The sequence below is a fragment of the Aureococcus anophagefferens genome (genome assembly GCF_000186865.1).
Source record: "Aureococcus anophagefferens unplaced genomic scaffold AURANscaffold_3, whole genome shotgun sequence".
Classification (NCBI taxonomy): domain Eukaryota; class Pelagophyceae; order Pelagomonadales; family Pelagomonadaceae; genus Aureococcus; species Aureococcus anophagefferens.
Window position 1 is genome coordinate 1,568,581 of NW_008705563.1, and position 21,720 is coordinate 1,590,300.

Here is a 21,720-nt window from a genome sequence, read left to right on the forward strand (position 1 = left end):
GTCGTCGGACCGCGCGCTCGTCGCGTCCGTGCGCTCCGTGCGCTCGGACCGCGCGTCCTCGCGGTCGTCCGCCGCGGCGGCCGCGGCCGCGGCGGCCGCGGCCGCGGGCTCGGCCGGCGGCGGCGGCGGCCGGTCCGCGGCGTCCTCGTCGGCGCCCTCGCGGTCCGCACCCTCGCGGTCCGCAGCCTCGCGGTCCTCCGCGTCCTCCCGGTCCGCACTCTCCCGGTCCGCGCCCTCCGGGTCCGCGCCCTCCTCGTCGACGACCGGCGGCGGCGGCGACGACGGCGGCGGCCGCCGCGCGCGCCCGGGCGCGGGCGACGGCGACGCCGCGTCGGGCTCCGCCGCGGCCCCGAGCAGGCGCCAGGAGATGAGCGGGTCGTGGATGAAGGCCTCGAGCATGGACAGCAGCGAGTCGCGGTTGTCGCCTATGTTGAATTCAACCGCTGGTTTGGGTGGTCCCGACCAAACTTGAGAATTCTCTAGCTCGGTCACATCCAAGTCGATTCGGCTGATTTTTGGACGAATCGATTGCTCTCGTCGAGTCCTCGAAGCACGGCCGAAGATCTCGCGTCGAAACTGTCGCATACGCTCACATTGAAGTCGGGTTGAAGATTCGAATGCCACGCGGGTCGTCGCGGAGCACGCGCATGACGCGCTCGCACGTCGCGCGGTACGTGCCCTCGACGCCCGACACCTCCATCGCGTTGACGAGCATGCGCGTCAGCCGGAAGGGCACGCGCTCGGGGAACTTGTCGCGGTGCATGGCGACCTCGAAGCAGTCGCCAAAGTCGATGTGCAGCACCTTGCCCGTGCGCCGGTCGAGCATCAGATTCGACGGGTGGCGGTCGCCGAGGCCCAAAATGTGGCCGACCATGGACATGGCCGCGAGCGACCGCGCGTAGTGGGTCCGCCGTTCCAGCCACTGCTCGCTGTGCGACGACTTGAGCCACAGCACCTTCGAGAGGTCGTGGCCCGCCGTGTTCGCGAGCGCGGCGTCGAAGACCTCGACCTTCTGGGGCAGGCTCAGCGCGTCGTAGTCCGGCGCCAACTGCAGCATGACCCGGTGCTCGACGTTGAGCACGATCTTCCTCGCGTCGCGGAAGTCGCGCACGAGCGCGTGGAGCGTGTCGCAGGCGGGCACCCAGCCGACGACGCCGCAGTTGTGGCTCAGCGGCGTCACGGCGTAGCGCTGGATCGACAGGTGGCCGTGCTCGCGCGTCCGCCGGTCCTTGGCCAGCAGCGCGTTCGCTAAACCAAACAACTGCATCGCGCGCTCGTCCTGCCGCAGGTCCTCGTGGCCCTTCAGGAGGAACCCGTACTCCCGGCCGTCCTCGCCCTTCATGGCCAGCCGCCGCGGCCGCTGCTTCGACGTGATGACGTGGACCGACGGCGAGAACCGCGAGATCCGCGCGCCCGCGCCGTCGACGCGGTACGTGCCCGGCACCGCCAAGTCCAGCGACCGCGCCCCCAGGAGCGCCGGGCTGACGTATCGCAACTCCAGCGTCGTCAGCTGGGGCAGCTGCTTGTTCACGCGCCGGAAGACCGTGTAGTACCTGTGTGGAAATCAAATCTTCAACCCGACTTCAATGTGAGCGTATGCGACCGTTTCGACGCGAGATTTTCTGCTGTGCTTCGAGAACTCGATGAGAGCAATCGATTCGTCCAAAAACCAGCCGAATCGACTTCGATTTGACCGAGATAGAGAGTTCTGAAGTTTGGTGGGGACCCCCCCAAACCAGTGGTTGATTTCCACACCGTGTAGTACAAGTCCCAGGCCTGGTTGAGCGCCGCGTCCGCGTCCTCCCTCAGCCGCCGTCTCGCGTCGCCGTCGCCGCGGTCGCCGCCGCGGCCTAAACGGTCCTCGGCCCGCGCGTGGCGCTCGTAGTCGTCGAGGCACGCCGCGGCCTCGCCCAGATCCCGCCCGAAGGCCTGCTGGAACGCCGCCTCGCGAAGCGTCGTCGGACCCGCGGAGAGCTCCGCGTGGAGCGGCCGCAGGATCTGCAGCATGGCGTCGACGTCGCCGTCGCCGAAGTACAGGCGGCTCGCCTCCTCGAGCCCCTCGTGCCACTTCTCGTGCCATAGGATCGCGACGCGGATGAGCTCCTCGGAGACGAGGAGCGCCTGGTCGACGAGCCGCGGCGCGACGGTCCGCGGCCCCTGCATGATGCCCTCGGCCGCGAGGCGCCGCTCGTCGCGCGGCGACTTCAATTGCAAACTCAGGGGGTAGACCAGCGCCTGCGGGTGGCGCGCGCCGAGCCGCGCCAAGAGGCGATGGAGCGCCGATTTCGGCGACGCGTCCGCGGCGCCGATGCGCGCGATGAGCTGCGGCAGCACGCCGAGCCAGGCGTCGAGGGGCGCGCCGCCGACGCCGCCCCGGTCGTCCTCGTCCGGCAGCAGCTGCGCCTCGACCTCGGGCTGGCGCGCGAAGCGGAACCACAGGTTCAGCAAATTCAGCAGATCCTGCTGCACCGACGCCGCCCAGCGCCGCCGCCCGAGCGCGATGGCCCGCACGAAGCCGCCCGCCGCCGCCACCAACGCCCGCTTCACGGCCGGCGACCGCAGCGCGTCCACGGAGGCGTCGCGCTGGGGCCCCTTGACGGTGGATTTTCGGTCCGCGCGCGCGGACCGCGCGGCGCGCTGCACGGCCCGATAGTTCACGAGCGCCCAGGCGTGCCAGGCCTTGTAGGACGCGGCGTCCAGACGCGTCGCGAGCTCGTAGGGCCCCAGACACAACGCGTCGTCGTCGCCCGCCGGCGACCCCGGCGCGGGGCTCGCGCGGCCGTCCGGGCCCCGCGACCGCCAGTCGCCCAGTCGCAATAAACACCGCGCGCGGAGCCGGTCGAAGGCCAGGTTCGCCGGCGCGTCGCCCAGGGCGTCCGCGAGCTCCTCGACGCGCCGCAGGGCGTCGGTGCGCTTCCCCGCGGCGTGGCAGTGCTTCGCGTACGCGTAGCGGAGCCGGTGGTCCGGCAGGCCGTCGCTCGCGCGCGGCACGGACGCGGGGTCGAAGCCGAGCTGGCGCGTGAGCACGGACTCGGACAGCGCCGCGTTGCCGCTGTGGCGGCAGAGCGACGCGTAGCGCAGCCACGAGTCCGGGTCGTCCTCGTACGAGAGCACGAGCGCCCGCACGTTCAACACGCGCTGCCAGACGGCGACGTCGTGCGGGCAGCCCGCGAGGCGCCGCCGCCAGCGCGCGACGAGCGCCGCGCGGTGGTCCGACACGGCGTCGGCGCCGCGCCGCGCGTCGCCGGACCGCCGCGACTCGCCGCGCGCCGCGAGCTCGACGCGCCGTAAGCCGACGATCTCCTCGAGCTCCGCAAGCTGCTGCACCGTGACCATGGTCCCGTAGGCGCGCTTGTAGGACTCGGCGACGAGCGCCGCGAAGGACCCGTGGAGCAGGCGCCTCGCATCATCCACGAGGTCCACGGCCTCGTCGATGCGCGCGGGCTCGAGCCGCTCGCGCGACCGCAGCGCGAGGATCGCCCGATAAAACGGCTTCGACGCGTCGTCGTCCTCCATGGCCGCGACGAAGTTCGTCATCTCGCCCCAGCGCCCCAACGCCCAGGCGCTCCGCGCGCCGACGTTCGCCGCCTTCATGAGCAGCCGCGTCTCCCGGGGAGACGGGCCGCCGCGCGACTCCGTCGACGCCGCCAAGGCGTCGAGCGCGCCGCTCGACGCGGCCTTGGGCGCCGGCGACGCCGGCGGGTTCGACGCGGCCAGCGTCGCGAGGTTCATGGCCGACGCCGACGGCCGCGGCTCGACGTTGTCGCCGAGCGCGACCTGGAGCCGCGGCCACGACCGCACCAGCAACCCGCACGCCTCGTGCCACTCGCCGAGCGCGTCGAGGCACTTCATGGCCCCGAGGATGGCCTCGACGTCGCCGCCGTCGCCCTCGAGGCGCCGCCGGTACAGGGCCAGCGCCTCCTCGTAGGAGCCGAGCTTGCCGAGCCACGACTCGGACACGTCGCCCAGCGTCCGGGGCCCGTCGCGGCCCGCGCGCTTGCCGGGCGTCTCGCTCATGTAGACGCAGGACCCCGGCTCCGCCGGCGCCGCCGAGGCATCGTCCGCGTGGTCGTGGGACCCGCAGCGCACGGCCTCGCCGCGCCGCAGGGGCCCGACGCGGTGGTGCCGCGTCCGCCTCCGCCGCTCCGACCTTTTCCGCGTCGCGTGCAGGACGCCCAGCGCGGCCTCGGGCTGGGCGAGCTTGCGGTTGATGGCGATCAAAGCCTCGGCGGCGGCGTGGCGGTCCCGGGCGAGCTCCGGCGTGCGGTACTCGAGCTCCTTGTAGTGGAGCGCCTTCGCGTAGGCGCGGCACTTCGTCGCGAGATCCGCCAAGACGCGGATGTCGATAGGTAAAGCATCAACATCACGCTCCATGAACTCGGCGAGCTCCAAGAGCAACTGGAGCGCGTCGGGCGCGACGGCCTGGAGCTCGTCGGACCGGAACGCGGTCTCCAGCGTCCGCACCAAACTATCGCGGTACGCGTCGTCCAATTCCAACCAACAGGACACGAAGGCCGACTGGAAGAGCTGGCGGGATAGGCGAGGATAGGCGTGGGCCACCGTCGCGCAGGACCGTAGCGCCGCCGACGGCGACTCGCGCAGCAGCTCCAGCGATAATCGCCGGAGCCAGTCGTTCCAGTCGTCGGCCGTGAGCCGCTGCGACACGTCCCAGGCCCGCTGCAGGTTCGGCTGGTTCACGTGCAACCGTTGGCGGCTCGGGCCCTCCGCCGCCGCGCCGCCGCCGAGCCCCCGGCCGCCGGCGCCCACGGGCGACCCGAAGGCCGGCGCGCGGTGCGCGCGCGCGGACGCGGGCGCGTCGCGCGCGCCGCCCGCGCGCGCGGCGACCGCGGAGATCTCGTCGACGGCGTGGTCGATGGACGACGCGCGGTACTTCTCGCCGATGTGCTGGGACCGGCTCAGGAAGGCGTGGCCCTCGCCGCCGTCGCCGTCCGCCGCGCGGTCGTCGTCGTCGTCGCCGGCCCGCGTCCGCGCGTCGCGCTTCGCCCAGGCCAGCGCCGCGGGCGACGCCGCGCCCCTGGGGCCCAGGGACAGGCAGCGCGTCGCCAGGCCGACGAAGGGCGCGAAGAGCTCCTCGCCGAGCTGGTCGCGGACGACCTCGAGCGCGTCGCGCGCCGCGTCCCTCAAGGCCTCGCCGTGCGCGGCCTTCGCGGGCGCCGCGTCCGCGGCGACGACGTCGGACCGCTCCAGTAACCGGCAGAGCGACCGCGCGATGCGCGCGCCGAGGTCCCGCCGCCGCGCGAGCGCGCGCCGGCCGACGACGACGCGGAGGCACCGCACGACGCGCGCCTGCCACTGGGGCCCGAGCGCGGGCGTCGAGAAGGGCCGCTGCCCCTGGTCCGCGCTCGCCGCCGCGGTGCCGCCCGTCTCCGCCAGGTCGGCGAAGGAGACGTTGCCCGGCGCGACGACCTTCTTGTAGGACGCGGAGAAGTGGCCCACGGTTCTCGGCGAGTGGGCGTCGCCGCCGTCGTCGAAGTCGTGGCGGCCCGGCGACTCCGGGTGGTCCGCCCAGCTCAGCAACGATTGCGCCCGCGACTCCGCCGCGCCGGCGCCGCCCAAGGCGTCCGCGAGCTTGAGCAGGGCCGGCACCACGAGGAAGAGGTAGTCCGACAGCGCGCCCCGCAGCAGCATCGTCGCGCGGAGGATGAGCGCCAACCGCGTCTCGCTCAGCGCCGCGGGCGCCGTCAGGGCCTTGGCCTTCGTGAGCAACGGCGGCTCGTCGTCGAGGCCGCCGACGCCATACCCGTCGTCCTTGAGCGACACCGCGCGGCTCCGCGGCGGCTTCCCGGCGGGCGCCGACCCCTTCGCGTCGTCCTTCTTCTCGGCCCGCTTGCCGTCCCAGGGCGCGCGGCCGCCGCCCTCGAAGGGCGGTGCTAAAGAGGCCAGCAGCAGCGGCAGCGCCCGGGGTACCAAAGCCGCGAGGTGCTCGGACACGGACGTCGCGATCTCTTCCAATAACGGCACGACCTGCTCCAAGTGCTCCGCCCAGTAGTCCACCACCAACTCGAAGATGCGCGGCAGCCAGTCCCTCAGATGGTGGCGCACGATGGCCGCGAGCGCCGCGAGCTGCAATAACACGGACTCGCGCAGGCCCGGCTCGCAGGTCCGCGCGACGTCGAGGAGGTGCGGCACCTGGGCAGGACAAGAGTGCGAAATTCCCAACTTCAAAGGCTCTTCTCTCGGCCGGTTTCCACTCGTTTCGGCTGATTTTTGGACGAGCGATCATCTCTCGGAACGGTCTCGAAGCGTGGGTGCTTTTTCCGGAACGCGCGCGCGCGGAACACTCACGTTGAAGCGACGTTGAATCACCCTTGTCCTGCCCTGTGGGGCACGATGTTCCCCAGAAAGGGCACGCACCGCAGCCCCAGGCTCTGGAAGATGAACATCAGCGCCTGGGTCACGGCGGCGTGGTGCGCCGCGAGGGACCCGTCCCGCAACACGCGCACGAGCGCGTCGATGGCCACGCGCGCGTAGTAGTCCTCGCCCGCGGCGGGCGTCGCCGCGCGCGCCGCGCGGTCCTTGCCCTTGGCCCGCTTCTTGCCGTCCTTGCGGTGCGCGTCGCCGGCGAAGTCGTCGTCGTCGTCCCGGCGCGGCCCCACGTCCGCGCCGACGAGCCGCGCCTCGTAGTAGGCGCCGACGTCGTTCTTGCCCGCGCCGTCGACGCCGCGCTCGCCCGCGTGGATCAGGTCCGCCGGCGCGGGGTCGGAACCGCTCTCCCGGATCGCCGGCAGCGCCACGGCGCAGGACTGGGCGTACATGGCCGCCGCCGCCGGCTCGTCCTCGTCGTCCTCCAGCAACCCCGCGAGGTGCGGGCCCAGGAGCGGCGCCTCGACGTCCGCCTCGTCCTGTACGGGGCTCGCGGGCACGTGCGACGAGAGGAGCTGGCGCTTGTCCTCGAGGTCGCGGCCGTCGACGCCCTCGGCGGCGTCGCCGTCGCGCTTCGGCGACGCGCCGGGGATCGCCATGGGCTCGGACTTGCCCGGGGCCTTGGGCTGGACCGCGCGCTCCGACCGCCGCCGCCGCGCCGCCGCGGCGAACGCGCGCGCCTTGGCCTTGGCCGTCGCCTCGCGCGACGCGCGCTGCACGAGCTCGAACTTGTAGGGGTCCAGGGCCCCCAGCAGGCCCAGGGCCCGCAGGGCTTCTCGACAGAGGGACCAGGGCGCGCCGCCGCGGTCGCCGGCCTCGCGGAGCGCCGCGGCCGCGCGCGGGTTGGCGCCCGGCGGCGCCGCGCCCGCGGACGAGCTCGCGACCGCGCCGCCCGAGCTCTCGCACAACACCGCGAGCATGCGCGGCAGTAAGGGCGCGTGCTCGAGGTAGGGCGCGACGACGCAGCCCGCGGACGACGCGAGGCGCCCGAGCACGCGGAGCGCGAGCTCGCGCTTCCGCGACGACGACCGGTCGAGCAGCGCGTCGAAGAGCGGCGCGAGCACGCGCGGCTTGTAGACGACGACGCGGCTCCGGGGCCCGAGCACGAGCACGCACTCGCCCAGCGCGTCCAGCGCCGCGCAGGCGAGGCGCGTCGGCACCTTCAGGCCGTCGTCGCGCGGCGCGGGCGCGATGTCGAGCGCCCGGGGCGCCGCGGCCTCGAGCGCCTTCACGGCCAGGTCGCGGTAGCCCAGCGGCAGCGCCGCGACGACCTCCGCGGCCAGGGGCCAGACGGCCTTGCGCGCGCGCGGGCTCTCGGCGCGCAGCGCGCCCGCCGCGAGCCGCGCGGCGCGCTCCTTCGCCGGCGCGTCCGACGCGGGGCACCGGAGCGTGTCCAACGCGCGCGCGAGCGCGGCGCGGACGCGGCTCAGCACGGCCGCCGGGTTCCGCGCCGCGAGGCGCCCCAGGAGCGCCAGCGCCGACAGCTGGAGCTCCGTGTCCTCGTCGTGGAGCAGCAGCGCGAGCGCGTCGACGTGCGCGCTCCGCGCCAAATGCCCGTCGAAGCGCGCGTCCGCCCGGAGCGCGCGGACGACCGCGCGCCGCGGCCCCGGGTCGTCGTCGGCGAGAGCCACCGCTAAGAGCCGCCGCAGCACATCATCAACAACCACGGCCGACGGCCCCGCGAAGTACCACGCGCCGAGCGGCGCGGCGCCCGGCTGCTTGGCCGTACGGCCCGCGCTCTCCGGCGCGGACCGCGCGCTCGACGCGAGCGACGCCTTGGGCGCCGGATCGCGCCGCGCGTCCTGGCTCGGCCGCCGGCCCCCGGACGCCGGGGGCTCCGACTCGGCGCCGGAGAAGCGCCGCTCCGGGTTCGACGCGGACGACGCGCGCGGCCGGTCGTCGTCGTCGCCGTCGCGGCTGCCCCGGTCCGAGTCGCCGGAGTCGCCGCTGTCGTCGTCGTCGGCGTCGTCGTCGCTGTCGTCGGGCCGCCGGGGCCCGTCGGTTTCCGCCGGGAGCCGCGCGTTGAGCTCCGCGAGCGGCGGCAGGAGCAGCCGCGCCTGGGCGGGAAAAGAGAGATTCAACGTCGCTTCAACGTGAGTGTTCCGCGCGCGCGCGTTCCGGAAAAAGCATCCACGCTTCGAGACCGTTCCGAGAGATGATCGCTCGTCCAAAAATCAGCCGAAACGAGCGGGAAACGGCCGAGAGAGGAGCCTTTGAAGTTGGGCATTTCGCTCTCTTGTGCTGCCCCGAGCCGCGCGCAGCTCGCGACCGCGGCGGACCGCACCGCGGCGGACGACGCGTCGAGGTAGCGGCTCGCGCAGTCCCGCGCCAGCGGCAGGAGGCACACGCCCTCCATGGAGAAGGAGCCCAGGGTCCGCAGGGACAGGAGGATCAAGTCCTCGTCGCGCGCGTCGACCTCGAGGCGCGTCCTCGGCGCCGAGTCCGCGCGGCGCCGCCGCGGCCGCGGCAGGGGCCGCGCCCAGCCCGGCGGCGCGTAGGGCGACGCGTCGAAATCCAGCACGGACGTCAACGCGTCGAGGAGCCGCGCGCGCACCGCGGGCCGCCGCGACGGCAGCGCCTTGGCGACGACGCCGAGCGCGCGGATCAGGGGGTCGCAGAGCCCGTTCGCGAACAGGGCGTCCAACAACGCGTCGGCGTGCGGCGGCGGGATCTTCTCCCCCAGCGCCTCGAAGACGTCGGCGACGCAGTCGACGACGACGCCGCGGCGCCGCTTCTCCTCGGGCGACGCCGGCGCCGCGACCTCGCGCCGCGCGCCCCGCGCGCGCGAGAACGCGCCCCGCGCGACGCCCCGCAGCTCCGGCGCGCCGCTCAGCAGCGCGTCGTCGAGCGGGTCCGACGCGTGGGGCGCGCCGGACCGCAGGAAGCCCAGCGAGCCCGACGCGTCGAGCGACGGGGAAGCCTCGTAGGGGCAGTTGAGCCCCGACTCGCAGAGCGTCGCGACGATCTCCGGCAGGGCCGGCACGAGGTGGTGCTTCACGGCCAGCGCGAGGCGGCCCATGGCCTCGTAGGCCGCGTCCCGCAGCTCGCCGGACGTCCGGTGCACGGCCATCGCGAGCAGGTGCTTCGTCGTGCCCTTCAAGTACGCGCGCGCGAACGCGTCGGGGCAGTACTGGGCCAACCTCGGTAGCAAATCCGTGACGGCCTTGCGGATGGCGCGGCTCCGGTGCTCCCGCAGCGCGATGGCCGCGTCGCAGGCCTCGCGGAACCTGTGTGGAAATCAACCAGTGAGCTGGGACGTCGGGGCCAAACTTGAGAATTCTCTAGCTCGGTCACATCGACGTCGATTCGGCTGATTTTTGGACGGATCGATCGCTCTCGTCGAGTTCTCGAAGCCCAGCCGAAGGGCTTGTGTCAAAACATTCGAATACGCGCACATTGAAGTCGGGTTGAAGATTTGATTTCCACGCAGCGCGGAACCGCGGCATCATGAACCCGCCCGCGTGGCGCAGGAGCGCGCCGACGGCCAGCAGCGCGCCGTGGCCCGTGGCCTCCGTCGCCGCCATGGCCGGCGCCGGCGAGCCCGGGGTCGCCGACGACCCCCGCCGCCGGCCGCCGGGCGACGCGCCGTCCGTCGACGGCGCGAGCGACGCGGACCGCGCGAAGCGGCGCGGCGTCCGGTCGCCCGCGGACGACGCGTCGGAGCCGCGGCGTCGAAACAGGCGCTTCAGGGACCAGGGCGTCTCCGGCGAGCCCGCGCTCTCCGGCGCCGGCGCCGCCGCGGGCGCGTCGCCCGCGACGTAGTCCGCCTGCAGCTCCTCCGGTAAAGACCGGCGCCGCTCCGCGGCCTTCTCCGGCGACTTGATGCGCAGGAACGCGTTCGCGGCCTCGTACTTGTCGACGTGGGGGGCCAGGGCCGCGTGGGCCTTGGCGTAGATGGCGCAGTAGAAGTGGCTGTGCTGCGCCGTCGGCCGCCGCGCGACGATCTCCAAAGCCGCGCCGAGCGCCGCGGCCGCGGCCTCGCGGACGTCCGGCGACCGCGCGTCCATCAGCGCGGGCCAGACGCGCTCGAAGAAGTCGCGCACGCGCGCGTAGAAGAGCGTCGGCGCGTGCTTCGCGAGCTCGCGGAGCACCAAACACGCGGCGAGCCGCCGCTGCGCGCCGCCGGGCGCGTCCGCGGCGGCCTTGGCGCCGCCCAGATGGCCGTCGGCGCCCGCGGGCCGCTGGAGCCACTCCAGCGCCCGGCCGACCTCGAACTCGACGTGGTCGCTGCTGCTCGCGGGGCCCCGCCGCGCGAGTCTCCCGAGCGCGGCGGCCGTCCGCGTCACGAACTGGCGCTGGCCCTCGGGCGACCCGAGGAACTGGCTACTCCCGCCGCGGCCGTCGCCGACGCAGCACTGCTTGAGCGCGTTCGACAGCACGTTGGCGAACTTGATGCCCTTGGTCTCGGGCTCCGCGCTCGGCGCGCCGACGAGCGCCTCGATCGCCGCGACGCCGCCCAGGCGCTCCTCGACGTCGCCGCCGTGGTGCACCATGCGGAACAGGGTGCTGTAGAGCTCGTCCTCGAAGCGGCCGAAGGTCTCGCCGCTCATCTCCCGCGCGGCGCGGGACACGAGGCGCCGCAGCTGGTACGCCGCGAGCGTGCGCTCGCTCTCGTGCGACGCCCGCAGCAGCGTGAGAAGCGCTTCTCGCTCGAAGGCGTCCATGACGCTGAACGACGGGTCCAGCGAGCGGGCCATGGTGGCGGTGCCGCGCTGCCGCGCGCCGCCGCCGTGCCGCCGAACCAGACCTTGTGGCTGGAGCTTCTCCCGCTTCAGAGGGGGGCTCCTTGAGGTCGACGGCACCTCCCGCCGGGTCCACGCCGCGCTCCGCGCGAAGCGGGAGGCGGTCCTCTCCTGGGTGTCTTAGGCTTTCGCTCTATCCTACGTTGTCTGCGACTCAAGCGTAGTAGGGGCAGTCCCGGCTCGAGCGCCAGAAGCCGAAGATCAGCCAGAAGACTTCGTTCGGCACCCGGCCGCTCGCGCCGCCGCGCGTCGAGGACGTGCGCGTGCCGAACAGACGTTCGAGGATGATCGTTTCGGTGAGCGTCCGGAGCTTTGCGGACGCGGCACTCGGCGGCGTCGCGCGGCCGCGATCGCAAAGCAGTCGGAGCCGCACGAGCTCGACGCGCGGCGCTCGCGTGTAGCGCCGCCAGCCGCCCGCGGAGTCGACGGCCTCGAGCAAACGTGCGGCCTCCAAGCAGGCATCTCTTCGAGCATAATCTCCGTAGCAAATATATCCCTGTTTATCCATGCTGCTAGGATCAAAGTCATAAACTGGTGGTTCGCGAGCCGCGTCGTCAGCCGTATCGCGGAAGAACTGTGTTAGATCCCGTGGTGTTTGTGTCCAGGCCCCGCGACTCAAGAGGAGACGTGCAAGGGGCGGGTTGTCGTAGTTAAGTTCCAGCGGGCTCTCATCCCAAAAGTCGGCTTTGTCGCACGACGCGTTCACATCGGCGCCGTTGTCGAGGAGCACGGCGGCCTCTACAGGATATCGCGCGAAATGGAGCGGAAAAAGTCCGTGAGCGTTTGAAGCATTCACGTCGAACTTGTGAGACGCCAAGAGACGACAGAGATCCGATCTTTCTACCCGCGGGCCGCCCTCGCCCAGGAGAACAAGATGGAGTAGAGTGTTTCCTTCAGATGCGCACGAGTCCGGTTCCAGAGCCTTTCCAGAAAGTAAATATTGTCGGATGACCTCCGTGGCACCCCGTTTTGCGGCAAGAACGATTTGAAAATGGAGCATGGCGGGTCGCGCCTCCATTTGGAGCATGGCGGGTCGCGCCTCCATTTGGCTTATTTTGATCGCAAAAAAATACCACAGCGCATCTCAGACATGCGAGACGACCTCTCTGCAGCGCCGACTTGTAAGGTGCTTGGTCTTATACATAGGTCTCGTCCGCGCGCGGCGCTATGTTCAGGAGGCGAGGCCGGCGGCGGCGAGCTTCGCCTCGAGGTCGGCGATCTTCTTGTGCGCGTCCGCGAGCTCGACCTCGAGCTGCGCGGCCGTCTTTTTGGCGACGAACGCGGCCGCCGACGGCGCGGCGACGAAGCCCGCGTCCGGGTTCAGGGGCCGGAGCTTCGGCGGCTCGTTGGCGCCGGCGAGCCAGGCGTCGGCGTCGCAGGACGGGAGCCCCGCGTAGCAGTCCGGGAAGATGTCGTCCTGGAACGCGTCCGACTTCCGGGGCACGACGAAGGACAGGGGCTCGACGACGCCGTTGCCGTTCTGGGACGTGAGCTTGAGGCACCGCGCGGTCTCGCAGGACATGACGTCGAGGCACCGCTTCGGCAGGAAGCAGTAGCCCTTGCCCGCGGCCGTCGACCGATGCTCCGAGAGCGCGAAGCACGGCGTCTTCGCGGCCTTGTTGATCTCGTAGTAGCGGATGTTGCCGTCGCCCTTGCCGCAGAGGTAGAGCATCTTCGTGTCCGGGTCGAAGAAGGGCAGGAGCACGCCCGCGGCCTGGTCGAGCGACACGAGCGCGAGCTCCTTGGACGGGTCGCGCGCGTCCCAGATCTTGATCTGGCGCTGGCTCTGGCGCGTGAAGCCCACGGTCGCCAGCAGGCCGTCCTGGAGGAAGGCGAGCTTGACGGACTTGGACCCCTCGTGGGCGGCCCGGAGCTCCGTCGCGACCGCGGAGCCGCGCGGGTCGAAGAGGCGGACGACCTTGTCCTTGCAGCTCGTGCCTGTGTGCAAATCAAATATTCAACCCGACTTCAATGTGCGCTTAATCGACGGTTTCGACGCGAGGCTTTCTGCCGTGCTTCGAGAATTCGACGAGAGCAATCGATTCGTCCAAAAATCAGCCGAATCGACTTCGATTTGACCGAGCTAGAGAATTCTGAAGTTTGATGGGGACCCCCCACTAACCAGTGGTTGGTTTCCACACAGGCTCGTGCCCAGCAGGCTCCCGTCGGCGTTCCATTGCACGTCCTGGATGAGGGACGTGTGCGCGTCCGTGGACGCGACCTCGCCCTGCTTCTCGACGTCCCAGACCTTGCAGAGCATGTCCGCGGACACGGACGCGAGCACGTTGCTCGCCGTCGGGTGGAACCGGAGCAGCGTGACCTTGCGGCCGTGGCCCCGCAGATCCACGAGCGGCTCCGTGAGCGTCTCCGTCAAACCGCCCGGCGGGATGCCCCAGAGCTTCACCGTCGAGTCGTCGCTGCAGGACGCGAGCAGCTGCTCGTTGAACGGGTGGAAGTCGAAGTCGAGCGCCGCGCCCTTGTGGCCCGCGAGCACGGGGCCGCCCGTCGGGAACGCGCCCGTGGCGGTGTGGTCGACGACGGCGATGGGGCCGCCGCCGCCCTGGAGCGCGACGGCGAAGTACTTCGTGTTCGCCTTGACGTACTGCTGTTCGCCCGTCGTCGTCGCTAAACGGAGATTGCGGAACGTGTCCTCCTGCTTCGGGGGCTCGACGTACACATGCCGGAACTTGCTGTTGCGGATGAATGCCGACATTGGTGCGCTTCCCGTCGACGCGGGGCGGAGCGGAGCGTCGGCCTCACACCCGTCGACGCGAGGCGGATGAACGTAGCCCGCGCGGTGACCTACGAGACCGCGAGTTCGTCGCCGAGCGCGCGCGCGATCCGAAACGCCCCGTGCCCCACGCGGTGGGGCAACGCACCAACCCCGGGCGCCGCGCCTCGGTCGTCCCACGGTACGCGCGACGACCGCGGCGATGGCGCGCGGTCCGATCGAGAGATGGTAGAAGGGCTGGGCTCGAGCGATCGGGTCGACGATTTTCACCGCCCAAATTCGCGACGAACGACCTCTCATGCCCGGAAAGACGACGACGCCGGTACCCGACGTTTAGAAGGCGAGGCGATGTGACCTCGACGCGCCGCGTCCTCCTCGCCACACACTCGCCGCAGCAAACTGGCCAACCCGCCGTTTCTCCTCGCGCGGCCGACGACGTCGAACAGCCTCCCACAGGGCCTCCCAACGACCTCCCCCGCCCGACCCCACATTCGAGCGATAACACAGCGGCGCGGGGGCGGCCCCCCGCGCTCAGATCCAGTCCCCCTGGCGGAGCTTGCGGGGGAGGTAGACCTGGGTGACGAACTGGAAGCCGAACGCGGAGAGCGCCTGGATCTCCGCCTTCTGCTTCGTGTGGAGCATGCGCTCGAGCTCCTTGACCCACTGCTTGTTCTTGAGGACGAAGTCCTCCTTGAGGAGCTGCTTGCCCATCTCGATGTCCTTGGGCGTCATGGGCAGCCGGCACTGGTCCGGCAGGTTGTACGCGTCGAGGTCCGACGGCCGGAGGCCGAGCCACTTGATGTCCGGCGTCGTCAGCGAGTTGGCGTCGTAGGACATGGCCTTGGAGCCGCTCATGTAGACCGAGAGGATCTTCAGCCCGTAGGGGTCCGAGTCGACGAACGCGAGCACGGGAATCTTCAGCTCGGCCTTGAGCCGGCTCAGGAACATGCGCGTCGCGACGTCGGGCTGGCCCTTGCCCGTGATGAGGATGCAGGGGAACTGGTTGTAGAAGCGGTCCTCGGCGAGGCGGTTGTAGGCCGCGTCCTTCTCCACCAGCAGGATGAACTCCGCGTCGCTCCGGATGTTCGAGATCTTGTCGATGTACGCCGGGATCGCCTTGCCCGTGACGCCCATGCGCGTGCAGTCGATGGGGTCGCCGTCCTCGTCGAACTGGACGCGGCCCACGACCAGACCCTTGTCCGCGGCGACGACGTTCAAGCAAGACCGCGGGCAGCCGATCGTGCACGCGGCGTCGTCCAGCACCGCGTCCGACTCCTCCTGCTTCTTGAAGAGCTTCACGTCCGTGTAGAAGAGGTCGCGCTTCGTCACGTGGATGCCCTTGGTCACGACCTCGTGCACGAGGCTAAACACGCGCGTCATGATCGCCGTCTTCCGCACCTGGCCGACGTTCGCGAAGCTCCGCTCCGACGCGTTGTGCTTGAGCACGATGCGGTCGAGCTCGCGGACGTAGCGCTGGTTGGTCGCGGACCGCGACGGCACGTCGAACTTGAAGGACTCGCCCCGCATGATCGACTCGGCCGCGGCGACGAAGAGCGCCTCTATTGCGTACGCGACGTCGTCCGCGGGCATCGCGTCGACGACGCGCATGCCGCTCAGGTCGACCGTGCTCATGTCCACCGGCTTCTGCGTCGCCAGCAGCGCGCGGCACCGCCGCACCTCCTTGAGCACGACCTCGGGGTCGAGGATCTCCGCCTCCGGGGCCGCGGCCTTCTTCTGCTTCTTCTTCGGCGCCATCGTGCGAGCGCGGCCGTGCGCGCGGTCGGGACGGCGTCTGCGGCGCGAGGCGAGCGTCGCTAAGCGTAGGGCGACGATACTTGGTCTACACGCGAGAGCGCGCGGAGATCATAAGCTCGCAGAGCGCTTCAAATGATGTTGTTGAATTAGGCAACATTACACGCCAGTTGGCACCTGAACGATGGGGACCATGGCGGCGGCCGGCGCTTCGTGGCTGCCCCCGCCACACAAACCAAACATTTGGATCCCGGACAGCCGGTCGGCGTCGGACCCGGAGCGGCCGCGGACGAAGCAGCTGCTCTACGAGGCCTGGCTGGGCAACATGTCCCTGACGCAGGTCGAGGCCGTCAAGTCGCGGCCGCGGCGCAACGCCGTGCCCGCCGTGCCCGCCGTCGCCTGGCACGCGGGCCTCCGATGCGCCTTCACGACGCTCCTCATCACGCGGCCCGACGCCCGGCAGTACGCGTCGTTCTTAGAGGCCGCGACGCGCGCGCGCGAGGCGTTCGCGCTCGAGCGCGCCTACCCGCACGTCGCGTTCCACGAGGACGACCTGCCGGAGGCGCACAAGCGCCACATGCGGGCGCGGGTGCCGTCGCTGCGGTTCGAGGACGTGACGCCCCACTTCGGCGCACCGGACTGGCTGCCGGATCGCAACGCGTGGCGCGGCAACGACCGGTCCGTGGGCTACAAGAACATGTGCCGCTTCTACGGGCTGCGCGTCTTCGGCGTCATGCGCGACCTGGGCATCGACGCCTTCCTCCGGGTCGACGACGACGTGTTTTTTCTGGACCGCGTCGACTACGACCCGTTCCGCTACCTCTACGAGTCGGGCGCGGTCTACGTCTACGGCGTCGCGCACCCGGAGCAGCACGAGATGACGGCCGTGACGCTCCAGGGCTGGGGCCACGCCTACTGCGAGACCCTCGACCGGCGCGGCGACGAGGACTGCTGGGACGTGACGGCGCGGTCCTTCACGGAGATGTACTTCAACAACTTCTTCGGGACGCGGACGGACTTCTGGGCGACGGACGACGTGCTGCGGTTCCAGGCCGAGGTCGACGCGTCGTCGAACATCTACGTCTTCCGCTGGGGCGACGCGCCGATCCAGAGTTTGGCGGTGAACCTGTTCGCCGACCCCGGCTCCGTATCGCGGCTCCCGCGGCTCGCGTACGCGCACTACTCGGGGAAGCAGGTCGTCCGCCACGACAACGCCGTGACGGACTACCACGACCGGGCGACGGCGGACTTCATCAAGGGCCTGCCCTACCTCGGCGCCGACAACTCGACGGACGGCCCCGGCGATCTGGCGACCGCGGCGGCCGCCGCGCACGGGGCGACGTGGCTCGGCGACCTCGCCGCGCTGGGCTTCGACTTCGAATCGTACGTGGCCAGGCTCCGCGGCGAGGTCGACCGCGCGGACGCGCTGCTCTACGTCGCGCAGCTCCTCGGCGTCCACTGCGTCGGGAGCAAGGGCGCGGACCTGCTCGTGCCGCGGTACTGCTGCTGCCACCTCGCGTCGGCGACCTTCCGCGATCCGGACCTGCTGCGGCGCGCCTTCGACCTCGGCGCGTCGAAGGCGCTCGAACGCCTCGACCTCGGGGCCGCCTTCGCGCGGACGGCGCCGCTGCCGCGCGTCGGCGGCTGGGCCGACTTCTACGCGGCGCCCGCGGCCTGGGTCGCCCGCCTCTTCGCCTCCGACGACCGCCGCCGCACGCTCGCGGCGCGGCGCCGCAAGGCCGCGCGGCGCGCCGCGAGGCGCGCGGCCGCGCCGCCGCGGCGACCGCGGCGCCGCCGGGGCTTCTTCGACGCGCTCTTCGCACCCAAGGAGCCGCCGCCGCCGCCGCCGACGCCGCGGCCCACGCCGCGGCCGCGCGCCGAAACCCGGCGCTCCGACGCGGAGACGCGAGAGCGGCGCGCGGCGCTCGCGGAGCGGACGCGGACCGCGCTCGCGGAGCACAACATCCGGGGCGCGCGGCCGCGGAGGCCCCGCGACACGGACGGGACGCCCTAGGGCTTTTGGGGGTGTCTCGCGTGGCCGTGGCATCGGTGGGCCCCGGGGCGGACGGCTCGATTTACGCCTCGGCCTCGATTTGCCGCCGGGGAGGTCGCTGAACGCAGGCTGAGACAGCGGCTCGAGTTCGGTCGATATCCATTTGTACGTCGAGACCGTCGGCCGGTCACGCGTTCATCAAGCTCGACGCTCCAGCGCAAGCGCAAGGCCTACGCGAACCCGGGCGACCCGAAGTCGATGGTCGTAAATCGCGCCATGCGGCGCCGTTCGGCGTGGGTCGTCGTCGCCGCCGCGATGGTCTCGATCTGTCGCGCCTCGATGAGTGGCGTCGAGGAGTACGAGCGCGGCGTGAGCCTGCGCAAGAGGAAGCGCCCGAAGGAAGCGCGCGAGGCCTTCTTCCGCGCGTCGCAGCTCGAGTACCCCGGCGCCCTCGCCCAGTGCCTCGAGGCCTTCAAGGACACGGACGACCTCTACCTGTTCCACGCGCAGATCGGCCAGGTGTACCTCGACCACGACCTGAAGAGCGAGTCGTGCACGCACGTGCTCCGTTCGCTCGAGCTCGCGCGGTTCAAGCAGGCCACGGACGAGTACAAACGGACCATGCAGGCGACCCTGGACATGGCCGAGCGGGTCTGCCCCCAGCACCTGGGCACGAAGACGGCCGCGCGCGTCGCGCGGAAGGCGGGCTACGAATTCCGCTCTTCGCAAACGCCGCAGTACCGGACGTGGTCCGCGGTCTGGCGCGGCGTCCTGTGGCCGTGACGATTTTCGAGAGATGTCGGCTGGGAAAACGATGAAACATCGTTACCGTCACGCTTGGTAGGTCTGGCGCGACGCCTACGACGCCGCGGTCTCGACGTTGTCGCCGGCGAGAATCCTCTACTACTTCTTCGCCGACCATCGCGTGGAGTTTCCGACGGCGGTCGCGCCGGTCGCGCCGCGGCAGGCCGTCCCGGACCTGCCGTCGCTCGGCGGCCGGGGGCCCAAGCGCTGGTCGCCCGGGGAGCTCGCGAAGGCGCGGGCCGTCCACGAGGACCGCATCGCGGACCCGGCCTTCGCCAAGGCCATGGAGAAGCGGCGCGAGCTCGACTACTGGGGCCGCGACGACCCGCCCCTCGCGAGCAGCCCGAGGCACCCCGAGAACGCGGACATCGTCGGCCGGGCCGAGGCCGCGTGCGCCGCGTCGAAGGGAGGGTGCGACCGGCGCACGGCGGCGGAGGTCGGCATCATCGTCTGCGGCGGCGACCCCTGGGGGGCGGTGAGCTGCGCCTGCACCGTCGACGAGTTCAACGCCGTCGTCCTCTGGGCGTTGGAGCACCACGGCGACCCCCGCGCCGCGCTCGACGTGGAAGACGTGAAGCGCGCGACCTACCGCCTCTACGCGCACCGGCCGCCGCCGGGCGGCTGCGAGCGGATCGACGTGTCGGACCTGTCCCTGGACGAGTTCCTGGCGCGCTACGCGTTCCCGAGCCGGCCCGTGGTCATCTCGGGCGCCGCCGAGGGCTGGCGGGCGCTCGACACGTGGCACGATCTCGACTACCTCACGGACGCCGCGGGCAACGAGCTGCACCGCGTCTACGCCGTGCCCCTCGCGAAGGGCGACGACACGGGCGCCTTCGAGGCCATCCGGCGCCTGAGCGAGCGGGAGCTCCTCTACGGCATGAACGTGTCCGCGGACCGGCCCGGCGCGTCCGAGCCCGGGTCCGAGGACGTCATGGTGCGCCCCGCGGAGAATTTGATCACGCTCGACGCCTACGTGGCCCTCGCGGAGAAGCTGCGCGCGTCGAAAAAGAAGAAGATGTCGCTCTACTTCCAGAAGCACGCGATCCCCCGCTGGCGCGCCGCGCGGTCGCCGGACACGGGCGCGCCGCTCGTGCCCGGCGACGTGACGCCCTCCCTGCGGGACCGGGGCTTCGCCGACTTCCTCCTGCCCTTCAAGGAGCTGCTCTGGTTCGCCATGGAGCCGGCGAGGGCGGACCTCCACTTCGACCCCTACGAGAACCTGCACGTCGTCGTCGAGGGCGCCAAGACCTTCACCATGTTCCCGCCGTCGAACAACGACGAGCTATACTTCGCGAGCGCGGGGAACCAGCGGACCATGAACTGGCTCTACGACTACGAGTCGGGCAAGTTCTACCAGCTGCCCGCGTTTTTGAACGAGCCCGCGCCCCAGGGCTACGTGCCCGTGGACCCGGAGCGCCCCGACTACGACAAGTTCCCCAAGTTCCGCAACGCGACGCGCCTCGTCTGCGAGGTCCGCAAGGGCGAGACCATCTACGTGCCGTCGAACTGGTGGCACGCGGTGGCGTCGGAGCCCGACGGCGACTCGGGCGTCGTCGCGGGCGTCACCCACTTCTACGAGCCCCTCTACAAGGCCCTCTCCGACTACGTCCACTTCTCCTCGAACCTCGCGGCCTACGGCCACATCCTCAACCGCACGCAGGCCGCGCTCGAGGGCGCGGCGCGCGCCGAACTCTAGTGATGTGCGACACGGTGCTGCGACTCAGTGACTATGCGAATCGGGTTACGGTCGTGCGGGGCGCGGGCGCCCATAAAGCACGCGCGCGGGCGGCGAGGCCCCTTCCCGGAGCGGCCGGAGCGCGTCGAACGGGCGGGGGTTCCTATCATTCCGTGAGCGGGACGCCGTCGTCGCTCTCGTCTTCGTCCCAGGGCAGCTCGTTGCCGCAGGGGTCGCGCGCGACGCTGTCCGCGTCCTCGGCGCACATGTACTTGCGCACGGAGTCGGACGACCGGCGCGCGAGCGCGAAGGCGCTCTCCGGCTCCTCGAGGTCGTCGGGCGCGCCCGCGGCGGCGTCGTCGCCGTCGGCGCAGACGAGCGACGGGCAGCCCCGGAAGTCCTCGGGCGTGTCGGCGTCGATCGCCGCCTCGTCCAGAGCCGCGTCGTCCGACGAGCAGACGAGCGCCGCGCCGCCGGCGGACCGCGGCGTCGCTCCGAAGAGCAAAACGAAGCAGCTCTTCTGGAGCTCCTCGTCGTCGTCGTTCGCGTCGGTCCAGAGGTGCTTTTCCGGCGGGACGTCGCGGCCCGGGGTCACGAGCTTGACGCGCAACGTCGGCTCCGCGCGCGGGTCGTCCTTCTTCTTCTCCTCCGCTTCGCGCGACGCGTCGAGGCGCCGCGGCGCGGCGACGGGCGCCACGTCCGGCGTGGGCTGCGCGAGGGCGTCGAGGCTCCGACTGCCGTTGACGGGGCTGAACTGGAACTTGAGCTTGCCGCCCTCCCGGGGCGGCCGGTCCGTCTCGGGCGGCGACACGCGCCCCGGGCGGTCGAACCCATTGTCGCTGGCCATGTAGGCGCTCATCATCGACGCCATGGCGGGCGGCGCCCCGGCGCTGGGCGCGACGACGCGCCGGCGCCGGGCGGGCGTGCGCGGCCCTGCCGGCACTGGGCGGGCGTGCGCGCGGCCCTGCAGCCCCGCTCCCGACGCCGCGAAGTCGGGGCAGCCTGCGCTCGTGCTGTGCGGGATCCAGCTTCTGGAGCGGCACCTTGTGTAGTAACCTTGAGAGTGCATCTTGAAGACATGTAGCCGTTCGGCGATTGCTCGGCAGCGTCCGCAGTAAATATTCCCGACGACGACGTCGCCACATGTGCGGACCATCGAGGCGCACCGCCTCATGTGCGCGCTCGACGACTACCGCCGTCGAGACACATCTTGGTGGGCCGCGAACTTCGCGCAAGAGGCGCTCCGTCTTCGCGCAATGATTCTCCTTATGTGATTTTCTGCATGGGGTCCCCCTAGGCGCCCTCCGCGGCCGCGGGCGCGCCCGCGACGCGGATCTCGGCGAGGACGTCCTCCTCGGACTCGTCGAAGAGGCCGAGCCAGACGAGCGTGTCCTTGACGACGACGGACGGCGTGCGCCGGTGCGACGAGCCTGCGGCGGGAACCGAGTCGCGCGGCGCGGCGGCCTCGGCGCGCGCTCGGGGGGATGCGAAACTTCTCGGAAGTCGGAACCAGGTTTCAACTCAGCCGGCCGGAGCCGTCGTCGTGTGTAACAAATTGGATATGTCTCGTCATCGAACGGATCGGCGAGAAAACGCGCGTCGGACGCCGACGTCGCGCCGCCCCAGGTCCGCGGCGGCG

At 71.4% G+C, this 21,720-nt stretch overlaps 4 protein-coding genes across 4 annotated transcripts in view; 1 reads left to right on the forward strand and 3 right to left on the reverse strand.

Moving 5' to 3' along the window:
* The window catches only part of AURANDRAFT_52494 (hypothetical protein), a gene marked incomplete at both ends in the record, with an annotated part of 11,753 nt that extends 705 nt beyond the window's left edge, over nt 1-11,048 (reverse strand). Inside the window, 18 exons of the mRNA XM_009035713.1 lie at nt 265-425; nt 625-1,553; nt 1,766-2,541; nt 2,599-3,606; nt 3,760-3,936; nt 4,117-4,722; nt 4,864-5,307; nt 5,608-5,733; nt 5,929-6,150; nt 6,351-6,563; nt 7,104-7,199; nt 7,296-7,544; nt 7,617-8,123; nt 8,654-9,145; nt 9,347-9,611; nt 9,823-9,893; nt 10,245-10,703; nt 10,764-11,048. Of these exons, the coding sequence (XP_009033961.1) occupies nt 265-425; nt 625-1,553; nt 1,766-2,541; nt 2,599-3,606; nt 3,760-3,936; nt 4,117-4,722; nt 4,864-5,307; nt 5,608-5,733; nt 5,929-6,150; nt 6,351-6,563; nt 7,104-7,199; nt 7,296-7,544; nt 7,617-8,123; nt 8,654-9,145; nt 9,347-9,611; nt 9,823-9,893; nt 10,245-10,703; nt 10,764-11,048 (7,086 nt within the window). The remainder of the gene's footprint in view (nt 1-264; nt 426-624; nt 1,554-1,765; nt 2,542-2,598; nt 3,607-3,759; nt 3,937-4,116; nt 4,723-4,863; nt 5,308-5,607; nt 5,734-5,928; nt 6,151-6,350; nt 6,564-7,103; nt 7,200-7,295; nt 7,545-7,616; nt 8,124-8,653; nt 9,146-9,346; nt 9,612-9,822; nt 9,894-10,244; nt 10,704-10,763) is intronic.
* A 1,249-nt stretch (nt 11,049-12,297) lies between these two features.
* Nucleotides 12,298-13,839, reverse strand: AURANDRAFT_21277 (hypothetical protein; the record flags this gene model as incomplete). The annotated part of the gene is made up of 2 exons (XM_009035712.1): nt 12,298-13,057; nt 13,268-13,839. 2 exons carry the CDS (start codon nt 13,837-13,839, stop codon nt 12,298-12,300), a joined length of 1,332 nt encoding a protein of 443 aa, XP_009033960.1.
* A 504-nt stretch (nt 13,840-14,343) lies between these two features.
* On the reverse strand, nt 14,344-15,715 carry AURANDRAFT_52497 (hypothetical protein; the record flags this gene model as incomplete). The annotated part of the gene is made up of 1 exon (XM_009035711.1): nt 14,344-15,715. The coding sequence occupies one exon, from the start codon at nt 15,610-15,612 to the stop codon at nt 14,389-14,391; it is 1,224 nt and encodes a 407-aa protein (XP_009033959.1).
* A 4,006-nt stretch (nt 15,716-19,721) lies between these two features.
* Nucleotides 19,722-20,102, forward strand: AURANDRAFT_21223 (hypothetical protein; the record flags this gene model as incomplete). The annotated part of the gene is made up of 1 exon (XM_009035476.1): nt 19,722-20,102. One exon carries the CDS (start codon nt 19,722-19,724, stop codon nt 20,100-20,102), a length of 381 nt encoding a protein of 126 aa, XP_009033724.1.
* Between the last annotated feature and the right edge of the window lie 1,618 nt (nt 20,103-21,720).